General features: G+C 26.6%; 1 protein-coding gene across 2 annotated transcripts in view; it reads left to right on the top strand.

Annotated features, from left to right (window-relative positions):
- Positions 1 to 469: 469 nt before the first annotated feature.
- LOC113550247 (afadin) overlaps positions 470 to 22,898 on the top strand; it is a 62,357-nt gene continuing 39,928 nt past the window's right edge. The window contains exons 1-7 of one of the 2 annotated variants that reach the window (XM_026951977.1): positions 470 to 1,029; positions 13,795 to 13,920; positions 19,135 to 19,333; positions 19,455 to 19,564; positions 19,669 to 19,834; positions 22,102 to 22,385; positions 22,474 to 22,627. In XM_026951977.1, the coding sequence (XP_026807778.1) occupies positions 13,801 to 13,920; positions 19,135 to 19,333; positions 19,455 to 19,564; positions 19,669 to 19,834; positions 22,102 to 22,385; positions 22,474 to 22,627 (1,033 nt within the window). In that variant the 5' untranslated portion in view covers positions 470 to 1,029; positions 13,795 to 13,800. The remainder of the gene's footprint in view (positions 1,030 to 13,794; positions 13,921 to 19,134; positions 19,334 to 19,454; positions 19,565 to 19,668; positions 19,835 to 22,101; positions 22,386 to 22,473; positions 22,628 to 22,898) is intronic. The other variant, XM_026951978.1, reaches the window with a different exon arrangement.

The raw sequence follows: 22,898 nt of genomic DNA, 5'->3' as shown, positions 1-22,898 counted from the left end.
AAAATTATATTATGTAGGTATACATAAATAATATTATCTAGCGGCGAAGACGAACAAGAAGCCGCTTGCCGCCGGCAAACTAACAGCAGCAGCCAGCAGGTCTCTTTTGTGCTTATATACCTACATAGTATAATATTGTAATTTTATTTGTATATATACATAATAATATTATACCTATACGGACGTATATATATTATCACAGTGTAACACCAGCGTACAACTACGCGTATTAGCCATTAGGTATACCGTATACAGTGTGTATTATAAGTTTCACGGCAATCCCCACCCGGTCACCGTGCCTGGCCGCTGTGCCGCGCCACTATCGCAAATCTGGTTTCACCTGGCGCGCGCATGCGCCCGGCGGCCGGTTTTATCGTTACGGGCACCACCGCCGTCGACTGGTGCGTGACGTTTCGTACGTGTGACCGCCGTTGTACCGTATTTTTATTATTATTATTTTCTTCGCCGCCGCCGCCGCCGCCGCCGTTCCCCTCCGTTTGTAATTTCGTTCGAAATCCACTGTCGCCGCCCGTGTGCGTGTCGCGTCGTATTGAAGCAGTAGAGTTGTATACGCAGTGCGCGTCTCGTCGTTATTATCAATAATCCGTGTGTTTAGTTCGTCCGTGCGTATTTTCCGAGTGTTGTATCATCGTGTGGTTTGCGCGAAACACGACGAATACGTTCAAATCTGCCGCTGTCCCGACGATGTGCAGGTGAACAGTGTCCGCGCGCGTGTCGTCTGTTGCGAGTGTAACATATGACCAATTATTATTAACAGCAAAATAATATAAACGCGACAGCTCTGATCGAGGTGTTTCGCTTCGCGAGTGACCGTGTTTTTTGTCTGTATTGGTGACGCTGTTTTCTTTCCTCCGGATCATGGCCCCAGGGGCCGTACGACTCGTTGTGTTGTCGTAGCCGCGGGCGTGTAAGTGTGCGATCGAGATGATGATCGTCGACCGAAATCCCGCAGTACTCACCGCTACCGCTTGCAAACGCTGTTGATTATCGGACACCCTGTGATAAAAAGTGAGTACGTTCTCTACACACCTTACCCACATATTTGTGATAACCTGTCATCGTATACATATTTCCGTCCCCCCCACTCCGTGTTTACTATGCCCTTATTTGTCGCCAAAAGAAAAAAAAAAACCATAAATTCCGAACGGAAAAAGGCGGTTAGGTTTCGCGCATTTGAATTGTCGGCGGCGGTGGTGGTGCTCCGTATCGTGTGTATGCTACCTGCGCGCCGCCGCCGCCGAGTTCACGTATAGATTGCGTGCAAAGATGGCTGCCGGACGGTGACCAGGTAACCTCTATTACTTTTTCTTCTTTATTTATATCCGATCACGATCGACCACTGTTTGCGCGATTTCCAATCTATACGATAATTTTTAGCACATTTAATCATGACATGTGTGGGTATCCGACTCGTCGGTCCGTGAACAGCCGTGTCCTGCGCAAAAATTTCCAAGGCCTGGCTGGAGGCCGTAAGAATTTCTACCGATAGGTGCGTTTTTGGGAGGGGGAGAGATAAGAAACACGATATCGGGAATGATACATAATAATAAAATTATACCTACTTACATTATTATTGTTATTATTTATAATCTTATGCCGAAACGTGGTATCTATTTATCGTTAATTTATCATTATTATTATTGTTTTGATTTTTTCCTCATTTCATTCCATAGTGTGAAATAGCCGTGCCATCGATTAACGCGGAAAATAAAATATACCTATAATATTATGAATATTATGGACCACGGCCAATACGTGCGCGGTACTCCGTCTTGTCGTTGTCCTCCGGTGTCATATTTCATAAAATAATGTTGATGATCATTAAACATTAATGAATTAATGTTATAATATCCTGACAATAATACAATGTGTTCGGTTTTTGTTCTTTACGTCATTTTTGAAATTTTAATAAATTTGACGCGGGGAAACACTGATGATGACATTTAAACCATTATTTTTGGTATAATTTATTGTCTAATAAATAAATAAATCTATCACTAACCACAATAATAGTGTGCGAATTCAACTTGTTATAACTTTAAGTCTTTAAATACATATTATATGCACGCGCGGTTTCTGTCATGAATTTCATTTTATACGACATAACCTTTCTCTAGAAATAAATAAAATAATAAAATAAACAAAATTGTTTCCCGATTAGGTTATTGTCGTAAAGGTCGAGTTATTTTGTAGCGGGTACGTCGACGTTTCGACAAAAGGTGGTTCCCCTTTTCGCCTGTGGATAATAAATATTGATACGAATATACAATTGATAATAATAAAAATAATGTAATACCAGAATTGCGACACAATCATGTTATGATGTTATGTTATGATTGGTTAAGTTTTCAATTCATCACAATAATAATATTATGTTATGATGTATATTAGGTATAATAAATGATAATCAAATTTTACACGGAACATTTTAAAACCATTAAGTTGGCATCTTCGTTCGATTTTCCCTTTCGTGCGAATTTATAACTTCTCATACCTTACTTAAATATTAATATTATACATTAACTGTGTAACACGGTTCAATAAACCACATTTTATTTGCAGATAAATAAAAACTATTTCATTACTAATATTTAAAAATAATGTAACGTTTTTATGTCAGAAAAAGACGAAACGTTTAGAACAAAATAGTAGGTACATTTTTTAGTGTTAGAATTTACTACTGCGGGTATGAAATAAATAACATACTTTTAATTTAAATAACGGTATAACATTTGATATGATAAAACTTTAAACGTAGGCTCGACAATACTCTGTATTGCACTATATTTAAATCTAATACGCAGTCTTGGAATGCATTTTGAGTTAATAAATTATATTTTGTACTTTTTTCACCGTCATGTTAATAAATAGTTATAATATACCTATGTGTAATTAGTTAAATTATTTGTATTATTTTATTTTTATTATATTATTTTAAAATGTTTACTTTTATCACATGATACCTATTATAAGTTTAATAATACACGGAGTAATACATATATATTATATTTATAATATTAATAATTTGAGAATAGGTGTGTTAAATATAGTGTCAAAATAAAATAGATATTAGATTAAAATAATACAAAATATTCTTATTTAAATAATATAAAATAATATACCTAATGTAATATTAATATAAAGATTGTTTATGCCAATGTAACTCGTTATTGTAAGTGTTATCGTCAGTGTCATAATTTAGCATCCGATTCCGATAGGAAGACTATGTTAATTTGTAGGTAATTAATTAAGAAATAAAGAGTTTTGGTATAGCCTTGCAAATATTTTTGTTAATTGTCTTGGAAAGTATTTTTTCATGAAAAATAATCTTTTAAATCATCTTTTCAAGATGATATTTTATATATTTATTCCATTCCATAGCTTGATTTTCTACACAAATTCGGTGAAGATCGTTAATATTCTTAACGCAACATTTTTTGTTGCATTATTGGTTGGATCATTGTTTAGTTTACATATTTTAAACAAGGTAGTGATTTAGTTCAAAGAAAATAGGAGTTTTTGTATTGATGATTCTAAGGAGTAGTTGTCTTGAGTAATGACAGTCGTGTCGTGTTGTCAGTAAGCAATTTCAGTAGTGTTAGGGGTTTCAGTGATATTATAGTGATAGTATATTAAAGAAGGTCGGTTCTAATATGACTGATCCCTGAGGAATTTCAGTTTCGCTTTTATGGAATAATTCCATTCTCTTTTTTTTTTGTTCTTATTCTGATTTGGAACATTCAAAATGTTAAAATTTGCCAAAAATTATTCATATCTAACTTTTTACCTCTACACATTATAAGTTTGGCTAATATTAGATAATCTAATTTCTAGGTAATTTCAGAAAAAGTATGTAGTAACATTTTTGTTTTAAAAATGTGTTAAAAATCGTAATGCACGTTTTAGTTGTATTTTTTATTATCTCTTATTTATAAAAATCTCGTGTTACAGTGTTTGTCCGGAATGAACTCCGAAACTACTGGACCAATTTTGATGATTTTTTTTACATTGTGTGCATTTTGGTCCAACTCAGAAAATAGGATAGTTTGTATCTCTATTAAGGCGTTCAATATTTTTTTGCAATACGCGGGCAACGCCGTGTCGGGACAGCTAGTGGATTAGTAGATTATAAATTATTTATTATTTAATACATCTTTTTTTTTCAAGTTTTTTTACTCATTTAATTGTAGGAAAATAAATTTTATTTTAAATTGACGATAACTGATCGGATAACATTTAAATTTAAGTACAATAATGTTATATACCAACATTTTTTCATGTGTTCTTACTTAGTATATTTAATTAGTTTATTAAGTTATGCAGGAAGTTTTACTATTATTATATTTTTGATTCAACAAGTAAATACGTAGTTTATTCAGTTTTAAATACGTAGGTAATCAGTGATTATGTTCATATTTGTCATTCTAAAGTACATTCTTCAAGAGTTCATTGTACGTTCGTTAATGTTAATTTATCAAACATAGTATATAAAAAAAAAAAAAATAGGTACCTATCTATAATATTCCCTTGTTTTTTTTTCAATACAGATTTCATTGATTTATGTTTACCATTATATATTTATAACAAATATGTTTAGTTTAAAAATCCAGTTAATTTCCATTGCCAGATATCATGTGTATTACAAGAGTGTATGAGAAACAGATGGGTATAAATATTGCGCGTGGAATGCACTTGAGTGTGTGGTAGGTGATAGTTTACTGGGGCACATTCTTTTCGGTGTTATAATATTATTACTCATTACGTAATAAAGTGTAATTCGTATACTATCTGACTATTTCATTATTCTATTGCACTATTTAATATTTTAATGATACTTCTTTGATGAACTGTAATACAGGATGTTTTTAAGTAGGTAAACATGTAATATTTTGTAGATTTGTAGATGTTAATTTGATTATAAAATAATTAAATAATCTCGTTGGTAATATTCAATGTCTTTGGTGTAAGATTTTAAATTTTAATATAGTTTTTGATTATATTCATGTTTTTATTGTAGGTATATAATGGTATGTGTGTGTGTATAAGTAATTAGTTGTTCAAATGTTATAGGTCATAATCTCGTATAAATCATAGGTCGCGTACATTATCATAATTGGTTTGAATTATATTTATCTAAATACCTAATGTAAACAAAAATAATCCTAGTACAATATTTCAGTAGTATTTATTCGGAAATTGAAATAATTAATTCAGTGTTTTTTAGTAATCATGGTTATTTATAGATTATTTATTTTAAAAATGATATAAATCGTATTTGAATTAGGAATATATATATATAATATATTAATACTTCCTATAATACTTATCATACAATTACGGTTAATAAATATATTTTTAAATCACATGTTTATTTGAACTTCAGTAAAAATTTAAATCAAGGTATTTTTAGGTATTCTATGTATAAATTATTATTTATAATAAATACTAAACATGATGCATTTTGTTTTTGAATTTGGAAATAGAGCATTTAATCCATTAGCGATTTTCGGAGCTGTAGGACATTAAATTCGATATTTATGTTTTATATTAGTTTACTTTTTATAATATTTTGTAAAAAAATAACAGGTATCTACGACATAGATACGTAATTGTTAAAATTAAGTATAAAATATTATAATGCCTAACCGTATGATATTAATATGTATTTAGTAAACCTCATTAAGCTAATAATTAATTTAAACTAATTTCTATACATGATAAGAATAATATTTGTTAAAGCTGTTAGTATATTAATACATTTAGGGGTCAACTATAGTGTTTGTATTTTTATGTGGTTTTTTAATTTTGTTTTACTTATACATATAATAATTAAAATGATAATTGAATTATTTTATTAGGTAGGTAGTACACACTTTTAAGTCGAAATTTCATATTATGTATTTTGTTTGTTTTTATTGCATTGGATTTCTTTAAATATCTTAGGATACCTTTTTATTATCTGGAATTTTATTTGTAAATGGTAATAACGGATAAGTAATTGTGGATATTCGAATTGATTAAACTTTGAATATATTTATAAAACTAATATTTGTATAAAAAAATAAAAATAATTTGTCTTTGTTTAATAAATAGTTAAGACCTCGATTAAGATTTAACACGACTAAACACTAAACATTTTGTGTTTACAAACCAATTGTATCTATTCGAAAGTAATGTATAACGCTTAAAAAAGGTAAGCTATAGTTTAAAAGAGATTAGTAATTAACCTTAATACAAGTATTTAAATGGCTTCGCAGTAAGTATATTAATATTATTGAATATTTTCATAAATGTCTATCCATTTGCGCAAAAGATGCCGTTTGAATGTTTTATTATGGTGTTTACCTTTGATTATTATTGTTATCTGTAGCACTTGAACGGAAACCAAGATTTACAATTGCAGGAAATCACGAAAGCTCATTGTATACTTGTACTGAGGACACATGCATATTATAGTCATTCCTCTGTGTTTAGATTTATTTATTTGTTTATTTTTTTGTCCCACTTCCAAGTAGGTTATAACCACTAGCTGATGTAGATAAAACCGCCCATCCTCAGTTTAACAGGAAATGACTAGGCTCGTCCCTGTCTACTGTTATTATTTTTATCATTATTTTTCGTTAATCCCCTAATTTATTTGTTTACAAGGTTAGCTAATCAAATGTACTACACCGTGACCAAGTTATGTTTTATTCGCTAAATTTGTACTTACTTATTTTTTACGATTATAATTTATTACAAAACTTAAAAAAAATTCAAAATTCAATCAAATTATTTTATTTTAAGTTAATAAAATGTTATAATCAAATAAATATTATTATATTAGGTACAATAAGAATATATTTTTATAAAATGTTCTTCAATAAGATTTCGACGAATCGACCAACACGTATTAAAATATAATTAATAACAATTTTCAGTTTTTAGTAATACCTTTTTTAAGACGTTGTTTAAAACTTTACTCATAAATATTATTATTTAAGTATTACTATTAAATTTAGATAGGTAGGTATATTTTATGAATTCATATTGAGTTATTAAAATTAAAAAAAGTTAAAAGAAAGATGAGGAAAATATTTTTCACTTATTATTTATGACAAAGAACAACATCAATAAATAATATACACTCGTTTCAAGTTATTAAGAACAACTATATACTTAGAACTGTTTATTACCTATCTTTTAAATAATTATAATATTATTATACATTTATAAGTATGCAAATAAATAATTGTATTGTGTTCATTATTAACTTTTGAGTTGTGTGATTATGATAGGTATAACAAGTGAATAATCATTATAGACAATCGTTTAGTTTAGCAGTTCCCAACCTCTGAGTCACGAGCAGCGGAGTCCTGGGCCGTGAACCATTTAATATTAAATAATAAATATTATATATATTTAAAATAATAGTTATTACATATTTTTATTATATACCTGATAAATATGTGTGTGTGTGTGTGCTTACGTATATAGGTGGGCCTTAAAGGTTTTTTTTTACAAATTTTGTGGTCCGCACAATTAAAAAGGTTGGGAACCTTTGGTTTAGTCGATTGAATGAGTATCTTACAGCTCAGAAAAATGTCAAAAAACCTTGATATCGTTTTTGACTTTTTGAGTAAAAGTATTTAGGTTGTTAGTTTATCAAAAATACATTGATAGATTAATGTCGTTTTACAACCTTGAAAACAACAGTTGATATTATGTTGTCTGTCGATACTCGATAATGATAAATATTTACGATTTATACAATAAAATACTATGGTATTGCTTTGGAAGTTGGTTAACAAATTAAATCGTTTTGAAATTTAAATTATTATATCAATGGAAAAATTATTTATTTTTTCTACCAGGCGTGGTGTGAAAAAAATAAAAGTACAAAATTGCAGCGATCTCGCATCAAGGGGGCTAATAACAATAGTTTATTATAACATAAAACATGATATCACTGTGTTAGGTTGTGTCTTATACCATTATTATTATTATTACAGACACTATATATAGTATTACTATAGGTGCTGCTGTTATATTTTTTTCCATTTTTTATACGACACTCGTTTCTGAGATGCGGAATTTATTTATTATTTCATTTCGTGGGCGTGTTCTTCAACATATGATTATGACGTGTTTCCTTGCATACTGAGTCCAGCGTACTGTGCAACGTGTATGTAAATAAATAAATTGTCGTGATCGTCATGAGCTGCTGGCCGAACCGCCAACGATCGACTGCGCGTCGAGTCACTACTGGTTTTACAATAATATTATGTATTTCTATGGTATTCATCCTCATCACACTATTTGCTTCCTGCGAAAATTATACTGCGCGGGGTGGTATGCAATTGTCTCAAAAAAAAAAAAAACATTTAAGATCTTGTTTGATTTGTATACTATACTGTACAAAAATTTGTTTCGGATAACTCGGTGGTTCTCCGTGGAATTGATCTTGTGAATAAACCATCTCTGCGTGTTTAAAAGTTAACAAAACAACCGACGCGTTACGATAATGTAATGGCTGCACTGTTGACCTACGTTAACGACGCACTCCGGTGCTTGAGAACAATGTGTGCATGTGAATCGTCAAAATCGCAATTAATTCGTTCTCGTTGTATAGACTTATTACAGCACCGGTAAGTCTTATATTATATTATAGCATACAATTATCTATAGAGTATGGATGTAATATATACTTAGAAGATACGTGCCTATAAACTAGCAAAACGATAACAATAATATTAGTTGGCGGAGAATTAGAAGAATTTTAGGGTTACATTTTTTAAAAAGAAGTTACATTCAAATAAGTAAATTATTTCTACTACATTCCTTTATTTCTTTATAAAAGTTTTAAATGTTTCGTGTAATACATAAAAGCATATACAATATTAATAATTATTCTTAATTAAAGAAAAGTATACATAAAAAATGTTTTTATTTCAAAGTAGAGACCCGGCTAAAGGTTATAAAAGCTATTGATTAAAAAAAAATAGTTATTTATACTAAAATAAATTTTGTAGTTATTATTATCTTTTAGAACCTTTAAGCCCACAATCACTGCCTATGATAATATTTTAATATTATATAGGTAGCGATTGTTATAATAATTATAATATTATGTAGTATCTGGTTGCAAGACTCATCTTCTTCGTAGTCCGGTCGGCGGTCGACATGGTAGACCAGACACACTGTGGCGGCGGTGTTCCGTAACACATTTTTATTCGTAAATTTATGTATACGCGATGATACGCCAGTGTTATTATTTTTTTTATTTCTTTTCCTTCCGAACCAGGAACAACATAGTGTAACAGTATTAGTGTGTAATAATAATATTGTTATATTTTATTTATATAGTACGGTATTCAATACGGTGTGTCGGAAGCTTCGCATACAATAACGGTAATGGGTTCTTGCTGATTATTATATATGCGTATATTGTGTATTGCTACTACGCTTGTCCGGTCTTCGACGCTCTATATATTTCATATATTATAATGAAATCGTTCTGCGAGATAAACAGTTGTTAACTACGGACGACCGTGATCAGATATATTAAGAGTATCGTGCGTGAACATAAAATTACAATATTATAATTCCAAGAAAATACTTTAAGGACAATTAAATACAATTAGTTTATTTTTATAAAATACCCATTTGTTTTTCTTTTGAACATTAAGTCTTTCGCGTTGTGTATGTTTCTTACCACTATAGCTTGGTAAATGTTAGTATAGGATATATATTGTTTTAATTTTAGTTGATTAAAAAAAAAGACTTAAGTAAAATATATTTTTTTGTCTAAAACTAGTTGAAAAAATTAAAATTAAACAATACACTATTAAAATATACATTTTAATATTACTAAGTATCTTCTATTATATACCTATAATTTTTTTAATAAAATGGTTTTTACGTTTCGTTTATTTGTAAAAATATAGTATGAGCTTAAACATTAATACATTATAATTATATACACAATTATTGACGTGTGCATTGTGTATTACATATAGACTTTTTAATAATATTTAATTTATTCTATGTTATTAAATACCATTGTCCAATAATAATTATATTTATTATTTACAGGAAGTATATTTATCAGAATAATATAATATATTCACCAAGACTTGCATAGTTGATATTTTATTGGAATGTGGGCGTGATATTATTGTGTTAATATCTGCACATTATTTTATTTTTAATTACCAATAGTTATTATTTATTATGCTCTCAATATATCATACATATCTCGATACATACATAATAATATGATATTTAATATTTTGCAATATAAATTGGTATTCACGTTTTGTAAATTGATTTGGCCTTATTCGTCAATTATGGTTAGAATATACACGTTGACATCATACTTTTAATGTGCTGAAAATACTTCATGTTGATCATTCAACAGGTTGTCTAAGAGAGTATTCTGAGTATACTGTTGTCTTTTACTGATAGAATATAACTAACAACATTTTGTAGTAAAAGTAGATTATATGTTAGAATATGAAGAAAACATTTGCGTTAAATTTGAATAGGCTTTAATATAAGACTTCATTTGAAATTTTACTTATTTTAATATTATAATAAATGTTATGGTCACTAATATTTTATTGTTAATTGTTACTTATTTGTGTACTTAATAGTTTGTCTATAATATATTTTACCTTTTCGTTGATAAATTCATGTTAAATTGGTTTTGGGATTATTTATATAGATATATTATATATATACTTTTATTATCTACTTAATTACCTCTAGTATACTCTTTTTATGAGTTAGTAGGTTTATTTTTAATATACTTAAAACAATTGTCGTTTTAGTATTTTTAGAAAGTTAAAATTTATATTATTTATAACAAAAACAAATTACCACAGTTCTTAGATTATTCGGTTACCATAATTTTGTAGTATATTTTACCAAATTAATTTACTAGTTATACAAGGTATTTTAAAATTCGAGATTAAACTATTGATAATATTACATTTTAGTTATGAGATACAGGTTTATTGTGTATCGAGTTTTATATGATGAAAATACTCTTATATCATCAACCAAAATCCGAAATCGTTGATAGATTTTTGTGCAATTTTTTTTTTTTATTGAAATAACATCCGTGGCGGGAATTGTCATTGGAGATTATAGAAAATGTATTCATATAATATATTATTGTTTTATATTCTTTATTAGTGGATATTTGTAGTGGTAGAGTTCGAGCTGAGGATTAGTTTAAGGTGAATAGTGGAGGTTTCTTATTGTAAATTGTTGCATTCGATAAGTGAAATGAGTTGTATGCCACAGATGTTACATACGTTATAGGATCCTCCCTTGACATAAGATATCGATGGGTTAGTTATATGTGTCCCATTTTTAGTTGATAACTACTTCTTGTCTTCTGAAGAGGTTATCGTAGTTGGCCCAGAAGGTGATTTATTTTTATATTTTAGCATGTTAGGTAGATAATTTTTTGAAATTAGTTTGCTTGGTCTCAAGAATATATACAAATATTTTTTGCAATATCAGTTGGTTGTTGAGTGTTTTGAATTATAATTAATCAACGTGCGTAAAGAGTCACTTAGTGTTATAATAGATTCTCTTTTACAAAAAAAAAAAAAAATAAATATATTTATAATTAACCACATTATATTAAATAAATTTATAGAAAAATTAGGTATAATTTATTATTTTATTTACATTGTTGTACGATATAAGTACCTAACTAATATTTTTATATAAAGGACTTACTATAGTAATAATAAAAATAATAATACTAAACTGTATTGTGTCAATTATCATAAAATAAAAGTTTAATTTTTTTACGAGTATAATATTATATATTAAGAGGATGCCACACTAGTGTTTGTTGTTCCGCCTTCGTTTAATGTTTCTCAATATTTCAATTTATAATATAAAAAAAATACAGGCAATGATATTAATTTTAAGTCAATAGGTTAATTAAGAAGTTAATAGGCCAATTCATTTTAATATTAAGACTAAACGTTAAATTTAACAACTGAACGTATTTCTACGAAGAAAACAATAAATGTGGGTGCGGCGTTAAAAAAAGCTTTAGCATATTAAATATAATATTTACATTATATTCTATTATATATTTATATAGACCTTTACCAATGTACAATGATAATATTCATTAAGTATTATACTTTTATCATTGATTTTAAATACTACACAATAGTTATGGTATTATCAGCAATTTTTTGTTTGGAAATTTGGACAATTGTTTATTATAATTACCTTTTAAAATATGATTTATATTTTAATAAAGTATAAATTAATGTTTAATACTATTAAATGTATAATATTCGTTTTAAAGTTCGCAAAGTACTGTTTACATGATATATAAAACATACATATTCAATGTATTAAAATAATTAATAGTGATTGCTACATTGCTATACTATTCTTTATTATTAAAATATTACGTATAAATATATACATATTTGATTATAATATTGATTAATATATCTGATGTATAGTGGATTCCTATTTAGGTTTTTTGTGACGTTTCTTAATTCTTAGCAATCGAGATTCTTGTCACACGCGACATAACACAAAAATGTGTGCACACTGCACATAAGTAATGTACTGGAATTTGGTAACAAAGATGATCAGGTTTTCAACACTTCAATAAGTTACAATACGACGTGACAATAATAGCATACCTTGAGTCTTGGGTTTTGTTTCTAGCCACACCAATAAAGAACCGTTAAGATTTTTTAAGGTTGTGTTATACATATAGTCTGATTTTTTTTACATCGCCAGGTCCTCGAAAAGCCATCGACTTTAAAATTTTTAACTGAAATTAATTTTTTAATGTATTATAAAATATCTGAAGTAATTATCTATGTTCAGTTTTTTTACTCTTTTGTATCTAATAAAATAAGAAATTTTTTCAAGCTTAAAGGTAGTTTATGAAATCGTTTTCAAATTTTTATTTCACACTATTGCTAAAAATAAATAAATAAAAAATGCAAATATTATTCTTATATTGATATATTTGTATTTATATTAAGTACTTATATATAATTTATTAACTTAGTATAATATGTCTTCTGGTTGTTTCGTAATTTTGCTATTATTGTATATTTTTTGTTAGTGTTCATATTGTAGTTAAACCAACAATTGCTTTGTTTTTGATTGAAACTTGCTTTCTAAGTGATGATTATTCATGAGTGGGATCTGTATACAAATCCTGTTACGCATACATTTAAAAGGAGTTATAAATTTCGCTCAAGAATAGTTTTCTAGAAACAGGAGTTCTGTGATTTGTATAATAAAAATAATGAGGGTTTATTAATACGAATTTGTTTTTAATTAGTTTCTTTATTACGTTTTTATAGATTGTCTAAGTCAGTCATGCTCATGTACAATTTGGTTTTGCAATTCATTTATGAGTCAGTTAAGTTGATATAACCTTTTTGCTTGTCAAAGTTGTTGGCAGATATTATTGTCGAAAAATTATTTTGAAAAAACTAATTTTAATTCATACCATAATACAATATTAATTTATGTATCATACATAATCGTAAATTTACAATACTTGTATTTTTTTTAATACGTACAGGTATATATTATTCTTTTGTAATAGGTTCTTGTTATTATAATAGCCTACGACCTACGTAATACGTTATGTGTTCTAAAAAAAATCAAAAAAAATCCTTAAGCCCTTATAATGAAGATCATATTATATGTATGCCTTGTTTCATACAAAAGTACTCCCCTTTGTTTTATTTGTGAAATATAATAGCTTTAACAATTTTTTAGGTTACCATGAATCCTGAAATGACTATGGCCATGAAAAGGCACGAAGAACGGGAGGCTCTGAGGAGCGTTATTCAACAATGGAATGCTAATCGACTGGATCTATTTGAACTTTCTGAACCAAATGAGGTAAATTAAATTAATTACTCACGTAGAAATGTCATAGTTATATATTGTCAATAAATAGGGTGTTAAGGCTAAAATATCAAGTTAATATTCTACTCATATCAACACTTTGAATATTACTTTGCTCTCAGGTCATGGTGAGGATATATTGTTGATAAGAATAATTGTTGTTTTAGTCAAACGTAAATTTAAAAACAATACATTGTCAAAAGTAATGTTTGTATTTTGTATGATGTATTTTTTATAAATTTTACGGTCTAACGCATGGGAATAAGTACCCATAACAGACAGGGTAGGGTGTGCAAAGGAGCAGAACACCCTTCATTATGTTTTGTAATTTATTATAGGTATCCAAAAATAAACTTGAAAACATTTAGTATTCAAATCTTACTTGTAATGTAAATCTGATCATAAAATCAAATGTTTAGATATAGTATGTATATATACAAATATATATATTTTTAAATTATTAATACACGTATATTATAATATATTGTATTTATATTTTATGATTTATGGTAGCACTGCGGTAGAAAACAGTGATTATTAAACTAATATTAGATATTATACTTGTTGAAAAATAAAATAATTGTTTGCTTATAATATATCCGGTTATACCTATTAACCTATTTTGAAGTTATAGATGTTTAAAAACACACATATATGTATATATTCTATGTAATAATATTTTTTAGGTATAATAGTGACACAAGATATATTATTTATTATCATTGTTTGTTTTTTTTTTTTATTAAAAATTTAGTAACATAAATGTATGGGATCAGTATAATCGTATTAGTGTTTCAAGATATTTTATCATAAGGAAAATATGCAGCTAAAAATATATGTGTGTTAGTACATATATTTGTTTTAAGATTAGTAAAATAGAACTTAATATTATAAGTAGTTCTTCTCAAGTAAATTATTTATACTGCGGTACAACGAGAGTTCTTATTTAAGCTGGACATCTGGCCTCTTGAATAGCATATGCTTTACAGGATTTTTTTTATTCCTAAGAAATAAATAAGATTCTAAATAAGTAATGTAATACTAGTATCTATAGGTACTCCATATCGAAGTCTGTAGATTATAATATATGTATTTATTACAAACCAGTGGTGTAGCCAGGATTGAACATTTTTCGTGGAGGATTGAAAGATTTTTGTAGCGATTTTCATAGACCATTTTCTTGATATTTCGGGTTGGAATAAATTTTGTAAGATTGTAAATTTGACTAAGAATTATTTAGTAATAAATATTTATCATCATATAATTTATTATATTATACATTTACAATTTATGGAATTTATACATGATTAGTTCATGCGTAACGCCCATTGAATACGTTTGTTTATTCAATTGTTTAAAAATAATTGTGGTATAACTTTCTGATGTCATTGAAAGAGGGTTGTTAACTCCCTTCATCTTATATCTTGATATTTATATTTTTATTTGATAACTTTAGTTACGAAATCACTTTAAACTTTTTTATTCCTTGAGATTTGAAAATTTAAATTGCATAAATTAATTATAAAATATTATTGTATTATTGTAGATAGATTATTCGTTTAATACTTTGAATTATTTACAATTTATATGAGATACATTAATATGAATAAACATTCATTAATATAATATATAATTATTGATTAAACTCTTTAACATAATACTAAAAAAATGTTATTATTTAAACACATTATTTACTGTTTTAGTATCTATTTATATATGTTTAGTTTCTTTATTCTAAATATGTTTATAAAAGAAGTATTTGTTTATTTTTTACTTCTGAGTTCAATAATGAAAATTGATAATTTTGTTCGCAGTTGCAAGTTTTTATTGTTTAATTATTAAAACATTTATTTTTGTAAAAAAGTGCTACTTGTGGAAACTGAACATTTTCGTATGTATTTTTAAGAAATATTAATTGCATAATATAATATAATTTTTACTATTTTTTTTTTTTTTTAGCTACTTTAATCTTAATTTTCCGTCAGTAATATAAGAAAATACAGGGAATTAATTTTTCAACTTTTATTTATAAAAACTACTTAATACATTCCAAATATCAAAAGGGAGTACTAGTTATAGATAATTTGTCCTTGGGAGTACCTATAGTATAAGATTGATCACGATTACACTCTCTGAGGTTCGAAAATATCTCTGGAATATAATATTATTAGGTACTTGATTATTTATTTTTGTGGACATATAGAAGTAAAAACAATTAAGAGGCCGCAACACTCGCATGTGTTGTCTCCGTCTTACAAGTACGTAACATAGCAAATTTATGCTCAGCAGATCACGTTTAGCTCCGTTAGTTTAAAAATTAGAGTGAATTGACCTATTATGAAACTTGATGGTAAGAACATTATCTGTGTTTGTATGTTGGTTTTTTATGATTATTAAGTTTTTAAGTGAGTTATGAGCATTTTTAATTTACGCTATGTTATATACTCATACCTTTCTAAAAAATTTAACTATCGTAAAAACTAACATACAAACATTGATAATTTCCTTACCATCAAGTTTCATAATAGGTCGATTAACTCTAATTTTTAAACTAACGGAGCTATACGTGATCTGCTGAGCGTAAATTTGCTATGTTACGCACTTGTAAGACAGAGACAACACATGCGGGTGTGACGTCCTCTTAATACTTATTAATTATTGTAGCTGCAGTGAAAATTTTGTTTGTTATCTACAAATATACATATTTATTGATTATGATTTCTGGTAATGCTTAAATTGTATTTTTATTTTTACAAAAAGTAAATAAAAATAAATAATTAATATTATGCATTTAGGTACTATTTTTAATTAGTAAGCCAATGGAATAATATTATTATGCATATCAGTTTCAGTATATTAAATTGTTATTGAACATTTGTATTTCATATAAATCACGCTGGTATAATCTGAATAAGTAAAATAAATTAAAATTTTAAATAGTAATCAATTTAATTTTGTTTCAAATGTCTATTTAAATAAATGTTATTATAATTTTGAGAATTATATATATTGTTTTTTTTTTTTTATTGAATTCTGTATAGTTTTGAGTTAAATCATTAAGAATAGTAAAACTTAAATATAATATTAACAAGATTTTAATTCGCTACCGCATTGGTTAACCAGTTATTTTTTATGTTACTACTATATTCCACGTTGGCATGAAGATGACCGGGATTTGCTCGCGGAACGTCCACGGTTAATTATTATCGGAGTCCGGAGAAGTTTCAATGGATAAATACAACGGTGAAAGAGACATTCTATATATTATTCACGTTTCAGGTCATTCATCCGATTTAACATGGATGTGTGTGTGTAGTACACACACTACACACATAATATTTATATACATTTCATTGAACGCATTCATTGTGTACAATGTTCTGATTTCCAATGATGTGTCACATTGTATAGTAGTGAAGACACAGTAAAGAGAAATGAAAATAATTCATAATACTATGAATCGCATTGTTAATGTCGTTAGTATTTGTGTACACCCTAACCTTGTCGCATTCTTCTACGTCGAAGTTTAGCAAGGTTGCGTAATTGTTATAAATGTAGTACCTATACTTGGTTGGATTGTTTATTAATAGCTTAATATGGCGTATGTAATACGTATACTTCAATTATTGCAAGCAAAAATTAGGGATGTGCCCACAAGTGCGAGTAACTAAGTATAACAGTATTTTTCGCAGTTTATCTTATAATGTGAAATAGCTTATCTGGGTTATAAAATGCACAAGGAAATCTAAAATGTTAACATAAATTATAAACTAATTTTTCAAACAACTTTACCGTATGAAAAAATAAATAAGAATAATGTAGTTTTTATCAGTACCGATTTGTATGAATTAATAATAATATTAATATATAAATATATTATTATTTTAAATATATAACTATGTAATTTAAACTTAACGTATAAATATGAATTAATTCGAAATTATTATTGTATTTTTTAAAAATCATTATTTTTTTTTTTCTTAACTTGTTTTATTTATTTATTATATTATTATTATTCTTATATTGTGAATTGAGTCATACATAGAAATAGGAATAGTCTTAGGAATATAGTGACTCAGCATTGTATTTAATTACTACTAATCCGATCTCAATAATATTAAAAAAAATTGCACAGTTAAACATTTCATTATAAGTAATCATTGATAAATACTAATCATTGTATTGGGAACTGAACCCATAGCATTGTGTATTTGTGTTAAAGTAAGGTTTGACCACTGAATACACCCACGTAAATTATATTTTTTAATCACGGGAATTTGCTGATGAATAGGATTTTTATTAATATTTTTTGTATATAATTAAAGTAACATGCACTTGACTTATAATTTTTATCAAATATAATAATAACTGTGTATAAATGTATAAAATACAATTTTTCTTATTTGTTTTAGTATAATTTATGACCTCGTTATAATATTTTTAAGTCAATATATTATTATGTAGAATATATTTTTTGAAAATATTTAAATAAGCTATGTATGGTTGTTATTAAAAAGTTTTTATAAATTTAATTAAACAATTCACGCGTAACTTACAATATAATTGTAGTAGATTTGAATATAAAAAAAAAATTGTTGTACACATATCATGGTATCAAACAATAAGCATGTACACATTTATTTGAATTTCTGTAGTAATAACAGTTATGTTATAATATGAACATTTTTTGTTTTACATACTACTAATATTTCAGTCTTATTATTATAGTCACTAGTCAGTGTAGTAGCATGTTGTGTGTGGTAGTAATGTATTTTGTCGCTTTAAGTTTATCCGTGGGAACTATAGGCAGGTGGTTTTAGTAGTACATAAAATAATGTAGCATTCATTGAAACAATAGCCAATATGTATGGTATCGTATTCTCCCACCAGTTTAATAGCATTGAAAAAGTATGTATATACTTCTATAATTTTACAAATTTCCACAATTTAATATATATATATTAATTAATGTATATAACTGGTTTATTAAGAATATAATTTTAGACTTAGTAATGATAATAATATAAGTAATATGATACGGTAATGATTCATTGTTCGATATTGAGAACCACTGCATGCCGCGATGACGCATTTTAAAGTGTTCGTAACATTTACTCACATACCTATTATAGGTATATAATGACAAAACTTCTTACATTAAATGTTAACAATTTCCCACCAAATAATTATGCTTTTTTTGAATTGCAGGAATTGCTTTTCCACGGTGTAATGAGGTTTTACTTCCAAGAACCTGGTACGGGCCAAAAAGTTGCTACCAAGTGCATCCGTGTTGCATCTGACGCAACGTCACAGGCAGTTATTGAAACCCTTATTGAAAAATTTCGACCTGATATGAGGATGTTATCCGTTCCAGAGTATGCATTATACGAAATACATGAAAATGGAGGTAATCCATTTGTTTTATATATTTATTTAATATTGTTATTACTATTTATTAAATTAAATTTAGAAATTTATTTCTATTTATTTTTTAAACGTTCATATTTGAATTTTTTTTGTTCACATAGATGAAAGAAAATTGGGCGTTGATGAAAAACCATTATTAGTACAGTTGAATTGGCATAAAGATGATCGCGAAGGCAGATTTTTATTACGTCGAATAGATGAAAAAACAAATGTAAATATTTATTTATTATTTTAAATACTTCTATTTTACCTACTTATTGGTTATAATTATGTTAAGCATAATATACTTAACGAACTATTGTTTTTTTCTTAAAGATGCCTGCTGGGACGTTCCAAGAAGCGGGATCAAGTTTTAAGCGAAAGCTATCAAAACGAGAAAAGAAACAGTTGAAAAAGCAAGAAAAACTTAATCGCGCAAAAAGTCACGGTTTAAATCCAAATGATGAAAATGATGCCGGTGTTGCTGAAAAACTATACACAGGTATAATAATTGTACGACCTAATCATATTATATAAAATAAAATAGCAATTTTTCTTGCAATATATTATTCATTTTTAATAATAAAAATTATTTAATTTCGTTAAGTCAAGTCAATTTTTGTTATAAGTATAACAAACTTATAGCATATGAAATTTACTTTTCATAGAACCCATAATACTGTGACTGTCGGTTCTAAGTCAAAATATATAGAATATTAAAGGTTAATTTGATATTTCAAATGAAAACATAGGTAATTACATTTTATTTTTGTTTACATTTTTTATGTGGTTTTGTCTATATATTTAAAATAACCAATAATTAAAATATTTAAATCTATTAATATGACTATTAAATTAATGTATCAAGCCTAATTAAACACTGCAATATACATACCATTAACCATAATATTTCTTATCGTAATAAATTATAATATTTCAGTTTATGAATTTTTTTATTAAAATAATCAACAATTAGGCTTTTTAACCTGAGAAACAGTAATGGTTTTTAAGGAGTTTATTGTAGACAGTTAAATTTGTCAATATTGATAAGTTTTTTTTGTAGACTTCCTTTTTTTTTTTTTTTTAGATATTTTAGATATTTTTCTAAAAGTTATCTATAATATTTAATATTATTCAATATTTTGTATTGGTTTAAATAGTTCAATATCTATTTATATACATTTTTTTCATTTGAATTGTTATTTTACTCTATTCATAGAATACTTAAATATTTTTTTTTGTTCATAAAAAATATATTATTTTCTACTTATACTCATGCATATTTTATGATTAAAAACCACAGTTTTTAACTGTATAATGCAAGTAATATAATTTACAATCGTTTTATATTTTAAATTATTCATATAAGTTATACATAAATGCATGTTACATTGGTATTTTATTAATATTTTAGTACTTACTCAAGTTCTGTAATTATTATCTTTATTTTAAGTTAAGTTAGTTAGGTATGTAACGTTTCTTATTAATCAGCTGTGATTAATATTGTTTATAACAATATAACTTTAATTATAAATATACAGTAGACGCCGCTTATAAGACTCACGGATATAAGGTTCAGTCACTTATTAGACTCAAAATCGTCTGGTAATGTTCGGACGTATCAAAATACATTAAAAAAAATCCGTTATAAGACTCAACACTTCAGTTATAAGACTCAAATTTCGTAAAATAAATAGTAGAAAATAAACTTTTTTGGTTGTAATTTAGAAATAAATTGGTATTAAAAAATTAAATAATATTCGTGTTGAATATAATTGTTGTACAATGAACAATCAGTCGCCATTCAAATTTCAATTTGTGCTTTTCTTGTTGTTAACATGAGTGCTAATGTAACACGACGTGCTCTTAGTTTGAGTGACAAACTAGACATTTTAATACAAAACAGTATATTTTCGGAATATTAGATTAAAATAAAAACAAACTAAAATTACAAATTCTTTTCAAAAATAATTTTTCAAAATAATTAATAAATACATTATACATACATCCTTTATAAATTTTTATTAATGTATAATTTTTATAATATTTTTATGTGTAATATTTACCTATTATAATTTTAGTTTTTTTATCAGGATTATTAAATTTATTCAATAATAAGTATATAATATGTGTATATAATTTATTTAATATAGGTAAACATAAATTAAATGTATTCAATTTAAAATTTGCAAATTTTAAAATTGGTCATATTTATAATATTTTCCTTATATTTACTTGCAAACTAATCATTCATTCTCAATTTTTTCTTCCAAATCAGGTTAAGAATTTACATCAAATTATCATTGTAGGTTTGATTAGAAGTGACTTGTTAATATTATTCTTATTTTTTTACTAAATAAAAGTTGTGGTCTTTTTGAATACATGCAAGATAATTTACGATATGTTAATTGTAATTGGATATTACAGTCGTATTATCATTTTTATAGTGGATATATTATTACTATTATATAAATTGACATACTTGCATCACTTTCAAGTATAGTCTTCCTTCTATATTTTCATTGTGGTTGGACATAGTTCATACAAATAACATTTATATTAATAAACAATCGTTAATTTTCAAATAGATTTTTAAAATGAATTGGTATTATATGTAATTGTGTTGTAACTATAAAAAGGTTTCTGAAAATTATTTCATAATAATTATTAATGTTAATGTGCAATAAATAATATTTTGTAATATAAGTATACACTTTTGATTTATTATATATGTAATACCAAAATCAATGTTTGATTAATTTTTTGTAGAGTTACCAGAAACCAGTTTTACTCGATCAATCTCTAATCCAGAAGCAGTTATGCGACGCCGACGTCAACAAAAATTAGAAAGAAAATTGCAAGCATTTCGAAGTAAAGACGGTGGCCCTGACACAGGTGGCACTCTCAAAATTTATGGAGAATCCCTTTGTAGAGATGTGCCATATAAAACTCTATTATTATCTATTAGAGATACTGCCCAACAAGTTGTTAAAGAAATGTTAGCTAAATATGGTCTTGATAAAGTGGATCCTCATAACTTTTGTCTTGTTCAGGTATAGTTATATACATTTTTATAAAATGTTCCAACTATACGAATATGTTTAAATTATCTTATTAATATTTAATCTTAATCTAACATAGGTAAACAATGCAATCACATTAAATGAAAATAATTCTGGATTGAACAACGGGGTTTCAGAAAATAAAGAAATAATCAACAACAATAATAGGGAATATATACTTGATGATGATGAGTGTCCATTAGCTATTTTAATGAATCATCCACAAACTAGAGGTAAGTAAATCACTATTATTTATTTATTTATTTAATTGAATATTTAGTTTAAAATAATTTGGGCTATCAATAGTTTTAGTGTTCATAAAAAACAAATTCTCAGATAAATTTGTTTTCAATAAGTATCAGGTAATACAATGTCTAATTTGATACAAATTTATCCTATTTTTAAATAGACAGGGATTACTTAATTATTTAGGTTATAACTTAACTATATATAAGGATGTTACATGCGCTAATCAAGAAACTGTGGTTTTAAAAGAATAGCTTT

Source organism: Rhopalosiphum maidis, chromosome 1, assembly GCF_003676215.2.
Source record: "Rhopalosiphum maidis isolate BTI-1 chromosome 1, ASM367621v3, whole genome shotgun sequence".
Classification (NCBI taxonomy): domain Eukaryota; kingdom Metazoa; phylum Arthropoda; class Insecta; order Hemiptera; family Aphididae; genus Rhopalosiphum; species Rhopalosiphum maidis.
Note: the sequence above shows the minus strand (reverse complement) of the source record. Positions and strands in the feature narration are given on the sequence as shown.